Raw genomic sequence first — 14,165 nt, forward strand, 5'->3', positions numbered from 1 at the left:
ATGAGGAAGGCTAAATCCAGAACCGACCTCTTAAGCCTCAAAAACACATACATCATCATTATGGGACCATCCCTATGGAAACAACACTGAGGCTGCCAGTGCAGGTGAAGCCTTGAGACAGGGAAAAGGTTAAACATCAGTGGTAATTGATGATGCATTTGTTTTTGTCTTTGGCCTTCTCTCACTGACATATAATACTTTAGCTTACCCTCATCAGTGTCACCATAAGTTGCATGCAGTGAACATGTTTCAGTGTCAATAGCAATTTGGACTTTAACACACAGAATATATATAAATTGTCTAATTGTATCATGTCAATTAGGGTGCATTTGTTTTTTAAACATTCGGTGTACGTGCGTGTGGAAATAATGTATTGTTTGTTGTGGATGTCACCATGGAATATCTAGTGTAGCTGACAGTCAGACATCCTGTTGGCAGGACGCTTGTCTTTGTCTTGACCATTGACAGACTGCAGTGGAGACGGATGATGTGAAATAATAAAATAGTTGTGGCCAAATAAGAAATCAAATAGTTATTCTTAGAACATAATTGTATTTTAAGGTACCATGTGTCACTACCCTTTGAAAACCACGTATCTCTAAAATAACAGCTTTGTGACAATGCATTTTTTAGTAAGTAATATGAAAATCAGTTACACATTTTTTCAACTTATAAAGGAACACATGCTTCAGTTTATCTAAGAAATTAATTTGCCGATTCATAAGGACAATAGGTGAGTAGCTGCCTCTTGTGAAAATATACAAAACAGCTTTGTTCACATTTAAACATTCCGATGCATCTGATTACTTCATCTGATAAACAGGTAGCCATGCAAACAGCAACATACACCACATTGAGTTGTTTTAACTATCAAAACAATGATCTGTGGTTAATGGAAGTACAGTTTTATAATCAATGTACCAGACGTTTGGCCTTGCATTTGCTTATTCAAGTTTTTTTTTAATATTTTATAAATAATTTTATTGTTGTTGGGATTGCTGTTTAGCATATCTTCAACATAAAAGAGCTGTCATGTTATGTATTATGTTACATCTCAAATCTAACACTTACCTAAGATAAGTTTTCCTTTCTTCCCCTCCACAGTTGTACCAGATGAATAGCTCCAGGGAGCTTCTCCAGGTCATAACTCCTCTCTTCCAGAACAATCTGTCCTTCAGGCAGGTGATGGCTGCTGCCTCCAGCCTGGTTTGTGGCTACACTGAGGGCGCTTTCTCCCGAGTTGCCTCGTTGAACTGGTATGAGGACAATAACTACAAAGCCTTCCTGGGCATCAGCAGCCGCAGGGCACAGAGTCACTACACATACGACAACAGCACCAGTGAGTTGACCAGATATTAGTATGTTAGTATGACACATGGGAGTAGACTAGACGTTGTCATTTTTTCAACCACTTTTTAGCCCACCAAATATGGTGCATTTAAAAACCCATATTCTCTTTCAATAGAATGTATCGAGTATATAACACATTACCTCTCCTTGAAGGTCCTTTCTGCAATGATCTGATGAAAGAGCTGGAGTCCAACCCTGTCACCAGGATTGTGTGGAACTCTGTCAAGCCGATGCTGATGGGACAGATCCTCTACGCACCTGACTCGCCTGCTGTCAGGCAGATCATACGAAATGTAAGCAGTATTGGTCACTTGGTGGATGTTTTCATCTAAAGCAAGGTGTCAAACTGTGGTTTCATACACTTGAGATGCCGTAAGACATGCTCTTAACAATATTAGTGAATCATTTTGGTTGGGTTGCATTTTGGGTTCCGAAAGGCATTCAATTCTACTTTTGACTCTATTGCTCTTCTTTTCGACAAGCATGTTACTTTATTTTTTTGTCAGATAACCACTTCATCTATGATGTCTGTTACTCCACGATGTCCGTATCTTTGATTTTCTTTGTAGCAAGCAAGCCCACTGCAGTGAACAATGCGTTTTCCCTCCAAAGGGGATCAGCTTTCCTCATGTCATGTCCAGCCCTTTGTATCTAGATGTAGATATGTGTTGGTCAAAGCCCTTCAAGGGGAGCAGCAGTCATGGATGGCTTGGTTGCAATGGAAGAACACAGGCTGATCGGCTGTGGTGACTACCACATAGTCCACTGGCGCCACAGCTCTTTCAGTGTTATGTAAGCAGCAAGGGTCTTTCCTTAAAGACGTGTGATCACGCACACAAAGAGACACGCACACACTTGTGTTTCCTCCTTCCTGACCTTTAATGCCCTCTTTGTTTTCCTTTCCCCTCAGATTGGGATCTTAATTGCACTAAGAAAGTAATGACTAAGGGGTTAATCCATTCCTTTACAACACCAAAAACATGGCCTCTACAGGCTCTTTGCTTTCTTCCTCTCAACTCTGTCATGCATCAGAAGTTTGTTTCAGAAGAAACTCCAAGTGAAGCATTTAAACATATGTTTTCACGCTTTATGTGACTGCTCTTGTGTGATGATGACCGTTCCAGGTCTTCCCTGCATCCTGCCATCAATGCTCCCTTACCTGGTTTGAGACATTGAACATTTGCAGACTGAAAACCAAAACATAGATGTGTTGAAAACTTTCTTCTGAGCATTCTGTGCTATACCGATCTGTCCCCCAGAAAATCAGAAGGCAGGCATAGCTGATAGGCATTATGTTTACCTTTTAGCTGAAATACTTGAAATGTTTGTTGCCCTCTCGCAAGGCAATGATGCGTCTCTGTAGATGTGACCCCTAGTATTTCACTGAGTTTAGTAGATCACACTTGTGGAACTAAATGTGCTACAACGCTTGTTCCACCACTGTATAGGCTAATTTAGGCACAAAATATCCCACATCAACTACAAGATTCCTCCGCTGCCCCCTTGGAAGAAATCACTTCAAGAAATCCCCCTTTCCTCCTCCTTCTCTTGCCTGCTGTTTTAAACGGCCCCGGGGAATGAGGAAGCACTCACTTGTGGGAACCTGACTGGGATTCACTGGGCCGGCTGAATGAATTCGGCCAGTTGTCACCAACAGCCTCCATTGTCACCCCAGCTCCATTGTCCCCATTGTCACCCAAAATCAGACACACAGAAGAGGAAGGCGTTTAATTGGGTGTACTCTTGAGCGCTTTCATCCCCCACTGCGCATGACTGAATACTGAAATAGCCGGTCTTTGGTATTTGCCGCACAAAGCACTGTACCCACACACATCCAGGGTTTTAACGATAAGCGTGCAGTAAATATTTGACGATTTGGCACAGAGTGCGTTTGTTGCACAGTTTCTGGTTATCTGAGCAGGCCCGCGGGAATTCTTTGTGTGAGAATGTGTGTGTTGTCTTTGCAGAGCATGTTTTCACAGAGAGTTTAATGTGGGAATGGTATGTAGCGGGAGATTAGGAGAACTGTGACAACGTGTGTATTTGAGTTTCTGAACACCGTGTAGGCCTACACGTGCGCCCGCATACCTGAGTAGACTTGAAGTATTCCTGCCAACATGTTCTTCTTCTATACATTTGTTCAAAATGTTTTTTTTCCACATATATCTGAAAGGTGTGCACCCATATATGGGCATTTGTGAGAATAGTTGTGTGCATGTTTCTTTTTGATAACAATTTCCTGTCCTTCCTATGTTGACACACTCTCACGCACATTTTTTCTATCTCTACTGCAGGCAAACACTACATTTGAAGAGCTGGAGAGGCTGAGGACGATGGGGAAGGCCTGGGAGGAAGTGGCTCCTCAGATCTGGGCTTTTTTCCAGGATGGAGTCCAAGTCAACATGATCCGGGTAGGACGCTGATACAGTGTGCCTGTATAAATAGGTTCAAAACAGTACACCATTACGTCGTAAGTAATGAGGACACACAAGTAACTTAATCAAATCATGTTTTTGTTGTAGAAACGTCTTTAATATGCAACCAAATATAGAAAGGATCAATGAACAAACAGGATTGCATGCAAGATCACTGCATTGAAAAACTCAGCTGACTTTATTTCAAGTATGATATCAAATGACATCAACATCAGCCCTACTGTGCCGAATACAGTGGATATGATATGTTTCGATTCAGATGAAATCCAATGCCAAACAACTGTCCCTTTGAATTAGGTGATTGATGATGTTATTTTATCCTGATCTCTTTTTGCTGAGGTCTCAGAAGTTAACAAAGTTTCCTGCTTGAATACAAAACCTTATCTTATCAAAATATGCCATCTCTTTCCCATTTCCATCCATCTCCCTGTCTTTGAGTTTCTACCTTTCCCTTTTATTTTCTCCTTGCTGCCTCACTATAAACCTCATCTACGTCCCTGGTTAATTTACCTCTTGCACTCTTATACTTCCTGGAGGCTTTTCTGTCAATTTGAATATGAATGCTTTGATAAAATATTTGTTTGATGTGTGTTGCTTTTTCTTTCTTCTTTTTCTTGGATTTTTCGATGTGAAATGTTTATTATGTTGCTACTCGTGTCTCAGAAACAGCTCCCTTAAAAAACGCTTGTTGCTCTTCATGGATCCCTACTTCTTTTTGGTTCAGGACACCATCTGCAATCCATCGGTGATGGATTTTATTGACAGGAGTCTAGAGGAGGCCCCGTTCTCCTCCAAACACATCCTCAACTTCCTGTACAACGGCCCACCAGAGGACCGTCCAGCTGACATGCCTGACTTCGACTGGCGAGACATCTTCAACCTCACTGACCGGGTCATTCGGATGCTCAACCAATATGGAGATGTGAGTTGAGATGACTGAAACACATCTATCGTTTTAGCATATCCTTCATCTTAGAGTATGCATTACCGGACTCTCAAATACCGCTGCCTGAATGTTTTGAGGAATGCGTGTCAGCATCCTGAATTATACTGACTAGTCAAAGGGGGCTCCACATTTCCAGATGAGAATAAGGTGCCGGGGTTGTTTTTGCCAACTTCTCCCATTGGGCTCTGACAGGAAGAATGTGGACTGTTTTTCCACATTCACTCCACCTGAGATGTCAAGTTCTAGGGCAGGCCTATTCATGAAATAATCCAATTAAGCACAGGTCTTGTCGCTTGTTGATTTCAATACCCTGGTTGGCTGACCATGATGTGCTCAATGCCACTTTTGACTTAATGTGAGCATTTAGATAAACCGTCTTTGGGCTCAGCAATTTGTCTGCCCATCGAGAGACATGGAAATCTACCCAGGTGGGCGAGAGCCAGAGCAGCAAACTAGCTGTCGGCTCTCTTTTGTTACTGCTGATGGAGTGGAGGGTTTATAAACCCCCAGAAAAACATCACAAACCTTCTCTTGTGAGTGCCCTCCACATTTAGTGAACCAGTGCATTTGAAACAAAGTTTAAATCACCCCTGTCCATGTGGAGCCTAATCGGGATGAGAGGCCTATCACACTGGGGGGTGACACGGGGGGCACCTTGGGGCATGGCTGGCTGGATGGTTGGTGCTCTTTGTTTTTGTCCAAGTTGAAGCTTACAGCACTTGAGTGTGACAAGGAGAGTGGGAACGATTGAAGCCGATTAGATACAGCTGTCACTCCATCCACCATCCTTTATAAAGGGGCAACAATGACCGTGGGCTGGATGGCTGGATGCCTGGTTGGCTGCATGTTGGTGGTATGCATGCGTATCACACCACACAGTGGGGCCGCAGTGTTAGTAGGTGAATGCTTGGGCAAATTAATGGACGGTCTTTGAGATTTGAATAATTTGCTGGGTGTGTTTAGTATACATTGTGTCTGTAAATGTATGCATTTTGGATACATGCCTGTGTTTGCACAGCAAATTGTGTCTATGTGCTTTTGGGGTTTGGAGGGGGCTGGGTGTATGGGATCTCAGGGGTAAATTGTTGTTTTAGAGTGTTTCCTTTTGGATCATGGCCCTCCCTATTTGCATTAGCCTGCAGTGAGTGGTTATATCAGAGATGCTTTGAAGAGAAGAGACAAAACCTGTTGAAGCAAATGTAAATGCAAATGTACAGAGGCAACGCTGAGCTTTTCACCTTTTTATCCACACTAGCTGCATGACTCTAGGGGTGGCAATACCATCGGTCGATCAATACAGACTTTTGTTCAGACTGAATTATGTTATAATCGATGAAATAGATTGCCATTGAATTTTGTACAAACATTCATGGTGTCCAGAGGATGAATCATGATGACTTTAGTCACCTTTGGTGACCTTTCTGTAGCACTAACATTTCAATCAAAACATCCACTTATTCTATACAGTATTTCATGTGACATTCATATTTATCTTATTGACTTAGTGATCTTCAGAGCTTTCTTCTACTGCCACCATGAGGTTGATATTTTTGACTGAAATATTTTGGGAACTATTGGATGTTTTTATACTTTGGTTTATGACTGTATACCTGCAAAAAAAAAGAGGCATTCCCGTCAGCCTCAACTGCCGCTTACTTTGTATTTTGTTAGCAAATGTTAGCATGATAACAGGCTAAAAGATAGCGAATATGGCAAACATCAGCATGTTAACATCGCCATTGTCAGTTTGTTAGTATGCTGAAATAGCACTGGGCTCCAGTCACCGCGGTGCCTACAGTAAGTACATCCTCTCAGAGCCGCTAGCATGACTGTTTATACATTACACTGCCCCGAGGTTAAGTTAAACTCTATAACCCAAAACATTAACCACTGAGGGCATTTTGAGGCCTTTTTCTAAGTACTTTTTCTATAAGAAACTTGTATAAGAGACTTATTGGTCCACTTTTTTGTAAAAGAGACAACACTTAACATTTCCAGATGTCCTGTCCATTCATGCGACTGTCTCTCCTGTTTATTCTCCCCCACTCAGTGTGTACTCCTGGATAAGTTTGTGGCTATGCCTGACGAGGACACCGTCACTTACCGGGCCTTGGACCTGTTGGAGGACAGCAAGTTCTGGGCGGGCCTTGTGTTCGTAAATATGCACTCTTGGACCACCAATGTCCCGCCTCATGTTAAGTTCAAGATCCGTATGGATATTGATGCAGTGGAGCGGACCAATAAGGTCAAAGACAGGTTAGAATCACGGTCGAGTAGAAATGATGGGTTTAGTAGAATGATGATAAACTGAAGACTAAATATATGTGTATTGCTCAGGTATTGGGACCCTGGCCCCAGAGCCGATCCTATGGATGACTTCCGCTATATTTGGGGTGGCTTTGCTTACCTCCAGGACATAATAGAGCATGGGATCATCAAGACTCAGACGGGAAAGGAGTGGCCTCTAGGTGTTTATCTACAGCAGATGCCCTATCCTTGTTATGTGGATGATCTGTGAGTGAAAACACGACCATTTAATAACTTAAAACAAAGTTCAATCACATTTAACAGCCATTTCAGAATTCCTTGTCTCTTTTATTTTTTTATTTTCAAAGTATCATCACAATCATTGGTCAAGCATCACACAATTCTGGTTCCCCACCTCACTTCAATAACCGCATCGTGCTCTTCCTTCCCCTTCTTTATCCAGCTTCATGCTGACATTGAACCGCTGTTTCCCCATCTTTATGGTACTGGCCTGGGTCTACTCTGTGTCCATGATAGTGAAGACTATTGTCCTGGAGAAGGAACTCCGCCTTAAGGAGACCCTGAAAGCCATGGGGGTCACCAACGGCGTCATCTGGTCCACCTGGTTTATTGACAGCTTCCTCATGATGGGTACTAGCACCGCTCTCCTCACCGCCATCATCATGGTGAGGAAGGATTTTCCACAAAGCTTCGAAAGATTCTCATTCCTGTGCCATCCAGTTCTTCTCATACAGACACTGTATGTTTGGGTAGATGACCTGATGCCATAATGGGTGGAACACTGAAAATGCAAAGCATACAATATATGAATGGAGACAGCTCAGGCTTTCCTCCACTATGTTCCAATACATTTCTGATTACTTTCATTTTATTTGAATGGCATTTAGTTGCTAGGTTTTCTTACAATAACCTTTTGTACTACAATCCAGTTATGCCAGAACTACCATATCCACCTGTGAAGCTAACAAGTATTTTATGATGTTTTTGATCAGGTTTACTTCCCTGGTTATAAATGTCAAGATATCAACCGGTTTTATTTTGAATCATTACCAGATTTTCTCCTTGAAATAATAAATTAGCCTAAAAAGTTGCGTACTTATAAATCATTGATGAAAGAACCCTGAATACCATGACATAATGAGAATTATGTCAACTTGCAGGAATGGACTAGTCAATGAGTAACGCCTCCATGTTAAGAGTCATCACTTGTTATCAGCCAGTGGCTCAGCTGACATATTGTTGTAAAATGGGCTGATGGGACCTCTAGTGGATGATATGCATAAAGCAATGTATTAAGATTACCCAAATAATGTCACCAATATTTACATGTCACCAATGTGGCATTTATTAACCGTATTGCAACTGGCAACTACTTTTTATTATGGACTATGGAACAAATTAGTTTGATTCAAATGATAAAGCAAAAGACATGTAATGCTGTAGATTACTTAAATCTGATTACAATTACGTTGTCCTATACGGGGGGGCATTGTAATTTGCTAGTTATATAAATATAAATGAATCCCTATGCCCCTCTCCTGCATCCACAGTATGTACATTTGGTATAATTTCTACCCACATCTAAAGTGAATTGCAACTAACCCCTGTTTCTCTGTCTCTGGCCTGTAGGGAGGTAGGGTACTGAACTACAGCAACGGAGTCATCCTCTTCCTTTTTTTGCTCACCTTCACTATGGCTACCATCATGCAATGTTTCCTGCTCAGTGTCTTCTTCAACCAGGCCAACCTGGCTGCAGCCTGCTGCGGCATCGTTTACTTCGCCCTTTACCTTCCACACATCTTCTGCTTCGCCTGGCAAGACCGCATCACCAAGGACATGAAGGTCTTGGTGGTGGGTGTCACAACAATGCATCTCTTTTAAGGGGGCTTCAATTGAAAACATGAACATACCATATATACAGTAATTAATCTATTTCAGTTACAACACTTATTAACCTGCTCAGAACCTTCAATTCTTGACTCTTCCAGCCTTTATTATCAGAACTGATTTTTAGATTTTACCAACCATTTTTAAAAACTAGTTGTTGCTTCTTAAATGTATCACAGTTTCATTTTATCCCAAAGACCTGACGCATTACAGCTATGCCTAACTACACTCGAGATTAAAAGTGATTCAGAAGCACATCACACTGAAACTCAGTCTAAACTTCTTGCTCCAAGTTTTAGTTAAAACACTGAATACATTAAGTTTAGACTATAGATGGTTGAAGGGCAGGCCTAAAGGTAGAGCAAAGAGGGTTTTCACATTGCCTCTCCCTGCAGAGTCTGCTGTCCCAAGTGGCGTTTGGCTTTGGGACAGAGTACCTGTCGCGGTACGAAGAGCAGGGCCTGGGTCTGCAGTGGGACAACATCCAGACCAGCCCTCTGGAGGGGGACGAGTTCTCCTTTCTCACCTCCATCTGCATGATGGGCCTGGACACTGTGCTGTATGCTGTGCTGGCCTGGTACCTGGACAATGTCTTCCCTGGTCAGTGCATTACAGAGAAGTTAAGATTTGATGTTCAAATACTACTTAAATTTAGTTATTAGTATATTTACTGTAGTTGATGTATTTACGGTTTTTATTACAGGACAGTATGGAATTGGTCGACCATTTTACTTCCCCTTACTGCCCTGTTATTGGCTCAACAGTGTGGCTCCAGCTTCAGGTAACTCATTTCCCCTATTCACTAACTGTATTAAGAAACATCTATAAATGGTAGAGTATGTTATCCAGTGATATAATGTACTGATGTCAGCCCGAAGTCACTTTTAAAATCCTTTATTTTGTCTCCAAAACAACAACAACAACTAGAGCTGGATAAAAAAGGCTTTGATAATCTGACTAACAAAGAGCAAGGAGGGCTGCAGAAGCAAGAGGAAGAGGAAAACCAAGACCAGGAGAAACCAAAGACTCAGAAGACCCCCTCATGTGAACACCTGGATCCACGTGCGAGGCTGGAGGAGAGCCAGGCTGAGGCAGAGGAGAACCAGGACAAAGATGGTATAAAAGTTACATATTGGTTCTGTGTACACAGCTTTTCTTAGAGAGGTGTAATTTGTTAAATTCACAACCAAAACCCTGTCAGATTGTAACTTCCTGTAAGCCCTGATTTCAAGTTCTACCACTATTACACAGTTCTCACAGTTCTATCACAATTTAATTTTTGCACATTAAAGCTGCATTTGATTTCCTATTAACCGCTATTTCTGGTACCTGAAGAACACATTACAGCATAATTCTGCATATAGTACATTACATAGCTTATTTATTGTGTTGATGTAATATTTCTCCAAGCAAACACATGATCGCCATTCAGGATCGAAGCAGTCTCTATTTGCTCTCACTTTCCCTCTCTGCCAGAATCGGTCAGATTCATTGTGTGGGAACTCAGCGCCCTTGTGTGTGTTTGCACTTGCTGGCATTTGGGAACACACCTACTGCTAGCTTCCTAGTTTTGTGGTTAGTTAATAAGTGATTGAAACAGTTTTCTTTTCAGCGTTATGGCATTCCAGTCCGCTGATCTCATGTCTCTTTCATAAGGACGTGGGCGATGACATGAAAGGGACAGATGTTTTGACAGGATATATATTTTGCTTTTTCTCCAGTATTCACTCCTAGTCCAGTGAAATTAGTAACATACATGTGGTTGTCTTCACAGGTCAGCCATACTTTGAAGCAGAGCCAGCTGACCTGGTGAAGGGGGTTTGTATCCAGAACCTGGTCAAGGTGTTTGGAGGTAGCTCCACACCGGCTGTGGATGGCCTTAGCATCAGCTTTTATGAGAGCCAGATCACTGCTTTTCTGGGCCACAATGGGGCTGGAAAGACCACCACCATGTATGTCACACACACTTGCTCACAACAACAATAAGGGCTGAATATGTAGAAAGTAGTCTCAACGTCTGTCTCTCTCTTCCTCCCAGGTCCATCATGACTGGGATGTTCCCACCAACCTCAGGGACAGCCACCATCTACGGCAAGGACATCCGCACAGACATGGACGCCATCCGTCTGTCTCTGGGAATGTGCCCTCAACACAACATCCTTTTTCAGCAGTATGTAACTCTCTATTTGGAGAATTTGGGGTTGTTTGGGGAAATAATATGTAATGTTACCAACATAAAGTGTGATTAAAAAGCAACAAAACATGCATACAGTGCATCACACGTATAATTCCAGAGGTGAAACTGTATTATTGCTTCCCACTCTTTCTCTTGTTCTCTGTCAGTATGACTGTAGCGGAGCATATCCTCTTCTACTCGCTGTTGAAAGGCCGTCCAATAGCAGAGGCTGAGGAGGAGGTGGAGAACATGCTGCAGGATCTGGGTCTTCCCCACAAGAGAGATGAGCTGACCCAGAACCTCTCAGGTCTGTCAAGATGTGTTGTTTGTGTGCTTTTTTTTTTTAAATAGATGATCCAGACCTGGTATGCAGGTGTATGCACAAATGAACCTCAACCACACACACACACACCACACACACACACACACACACAATGATCGTTACACTGTCAGTACATTCTGCTTTCTCAAATTCAGGGGGCATGCAGAGGAAGTTATCAGTTGCCTTGGCGTTTGTTGGTGGGGCCAAGGTGGTGATTTTGGATGAGCCCACCTCAGGGGTGGACCCCTACTCCAGACGCTCGATTTGGGACCTGCTACTCAAATACCGTGCAGGTAAGACTGACCCTCGCTGGCTAGAAGAGCCCAAATGTCATGGTGCTGTGAAAGTTGTAGCCCCTCAGGAAGAGTTAAAAAAGGTTTAAAAGTTATTTCCAATGTCAAGACAAATAAGAGTTTTTCCTCAAAATAGGCAACATTTATTGTCTTATATTGTGCTGTAATATCATAATGCAATGTGTCATGCTTTTAAGCACTAACATGGACACCGTCCATCTGTTTATAATAGGTAGCAGTTAATTTATTGTTTTCACATTAACCAACCATTTAACATAATGATAAATCCATCCATCCATCCATCCATCCATCCATCCATCCATCCATCCATCCATCCATCCATCCATCCATCCATCCATCGTCTACCACTTTATCCTGTATTCAGGGTCACGGATGGGCTGGAGAGACAGACAACCGTTCACAATTAAACCATTACAACATTCATATTTCATTAGATAACAGATAACTAAATATTATTGCCTTCATATTATCAATTAGGTTTCATTATCAGGTTTACTTGCCAACTACTAATGAACATTGCCAATGACACAATTAGATGAGATGATGAACAAACTTGACCACTCTGGTACGCTAAAAATGATCTTCCCACAACGGAACTTCATTGTAAAATGTATTTAAAGGGAAGCATATTTAGCTGTGGATAGCGTTTGGTCATGATGAGGTTTCAGAACTAAAGTTTCAAACGACAAAGGGAGGAGGACGAGGAAGTGGACACATCAAAAAATGCAGGACTTTCCCCTAGGAGACTGCTCTTTGTTGACTAAACATGTTGCCTTAATGTTTAAAACCATAATTGTTCAGCCCGGAATTTTTTTTCCCGGAAATGTAATTCAGTGTGCAGTTAAGTGGTACGGGAACATCATTTTGTAGTAGGCCGGGTCGACCCGACAGGTTTGTCTAGTTAGCCAACAAATAATTCAACCAAGATGGGGATAATAAACCTGATTTCTAAAAACATCCTGGACTAAACCTCGTTTCCTGTCTTCAATTTGTCAAAAATGCTTCCACTTTAAAACAAGCATCTACCCTTCTTTCTTGTGTTTCTCCTCCTGCCTCATCGTCCCTGTCTGTTGCTGTCGCTGCAGGGCGCACCGTGATCATGTCCACCCACCACATGGACGAGGCCGACCTGCTCAGTGACAGGGTGGCTATCATCTCTCAGGGTCGCCTCTACTGCTGCGGTTCGCCCATCTTCCTCAAGAACTGCTTTGGTGCTGGCTTCTACCTCACTCTCGTACGACGAATGAAACATGACACTCCAAAGGTGGGAACTTAGAGCCTTGGGTGTGTTTTTATGTGCATTTGGCTTTAAAAAGTCCAAAATGGCAGGTTTAAAAAGAAAACAAAATGTAGATTATGGTTTCTGACAACATGTTGTCCTGCAGGCCAGCTGTGACCGTACAGAGGATTGCTCCTGTAAATGTTCAAAGTGTTCAAAGTTCAAAGTGGACCAGGAGGAGAGCCAGCCTCCAGACAGACAGATGGATGGTACGTATTGTAATATCAGAGATTGGTGTGTTATGCCAAATTCATGTCAATCTCCTTTCTCCTTCATACTTTTTGTTAGTCTATTCAACTTCTAAATGAATACTGCGATGGAGCATAATCTCTTTGTCATGCTGATGAATAGCTCCTTTGCACTGGTTTGAAGTCAGTCTACTTCCTGTAGCTGCTGCCAACATACCTAGAAACACCCTGTACTGACAGTACTTAATGTACTTTTGTAGGTTTCCCTTTTAAAGGTCATGTACTATACACTCATTTTTCTTCATTTCCTGCTGTGATTTTGGACATAGTCTTAATTTTATTACACCACATTTCGACTGAACACATGCCATCCATCAGCTGTCAGATATTCTGTTTTCTTATCTTTGTACTAATACTGTCAGTGCTGATTTATACTTTATGAAAATGTAGAGAGGTAAATGACAGGCAATAAGATGTTAGATTACAAACATCAATGCAATTAACGTGATGGAAGTTGTCATTGCCTCCCACTCATCTCCAGGTAACATGGAAAGCATCACAGCCCTGATTCACCATCACGTACCACAGGCTCGCCTCATCGAGGCCATTGGCCAGGAGCTGACCTACCTGCTGCCGAACCGGGACTTCCAGGCCAGGGCCTACGCTAGCCTCTTCAGGGAGCTGGAGGAAACCCTGGTGGACATCGGCCTCAGCAGCTTTGGTGTATCTGACACTTCGCTGGAGGAGGTAGATGAAATAATAATAAATTATAGCAGCTGTAGTAATCATAGGACCACATCCAGTTGTGATTTATTAGGAGAATCAAAAATGTTTTTCACGTTTAAAAAAATGATTTAATTCCAGGATTTAAAAAAAATAAGGCATCGATCAAACTCAGAATTAATGCCCCTTGAATAAGACAGTTTCTTAGTTACTGGAGTACAAATTATACTTTCATTTTCAGAGATAAACAGCAATTTGATAGTGAGGACAATCTGTC

At 42.1% G+C, this 14,165-nt stretch overlaps 1 protein-coding gene across 3 annotated transcripts in view; it reads left to right on the plus strand.

The window, feature by feature from the left end:
• Positions 1 to 14,165, plus strand: part of abca4a (ATP-binding cassette, sub-family A (ABC1), member 4a) — a 31,531-nt gene that overhangs the window by 7,968 nt on the left and 9,398 nt on the right. For 2 of the 3 annotated variants that reach the window (XM_084033458.1, XM_084033460.1), the window contains exons 9-26: positions 1,105 to 1,339; positions 1,504 to 1,643; positions 3,645 to 3,761; positions 4,510 to 4,707; positions 6,782 to 6,987; positions 7,069 to 7,245; positions 7,442 to 7,664; positions 8,629 to 8,850; positions 9,282 to 9,486; positions 9,590 to 9,667; positions 9,814 to 10,002; positions 10,661 to 10,838; positions 10,925 to 11,056; positions 11,230 to 11,369; positions 11,540 to 11,677; positions 12,784 to 12,962; positions 13,084 to 13,186; positions 13,707 to 13,912. In XM_084033458.1, coding sequence (XP_083889584.1) covers positions 1,105 to 1,339; positions 1,504 to 1,643; positions 3,645 to 3,761; positions 4,510 to 4,707; positions 6,782 to 6,987; positions 7,069 to 7,245; positions 7,442 to 7,664; positions 8,629 to 8,850; positions 9,282 to 9,486; positions 9,590 to 9,667; positions 9,814 to 10,002; positions 10,661 to 10,838; positions 10,925 to 11,056; positions 11,230 to 11,369; positions 11,540 to 11,677; positions 12,784 to 12,962; positions 13,084 to 13,186; positions 13,707 to 13,912 — 3,066 coding nt within the window. The remainder of the gene's footprint in view (positions 1 to 1,104; positions 1,340 to 1,503; positions 1,644 to 3,644; positions 3,762 to 4,509; positions 4,708 to 6,781; positions 6,988 to 7,068; positions 7,246 to 7,441; positions 7,665 to 8,628; positions 8,851 to 9,281; positions 9,487 to 9,589; positions 9,668 to 9,813; positions 10,003 to 10,660; positions 10,839 to 10,924; positions 11,057 to 11,229; positions 11,370 to 11,539; positions 11,678 to 12,783; positions 12,963 to 13,083; positions 13,187 to 13,706; positions 13,913 to 14,165) is intronic. The other variant, XM_084033459.1, reaches the window with a different exon arrangement.

This window comes from Eutrigla gurnardus, assembly GCF_963514095.1.
Source record: "Eutrigla gurnardus genome assembly, chromosome: 18".
Taxonomy (NCBI): domain Eukaryota; kingdom Metazoa; phylum Chordata; class Actinopteri; order Perciformes; family Triglidae; genus Eutrigla; species Eutrigla gurnardus.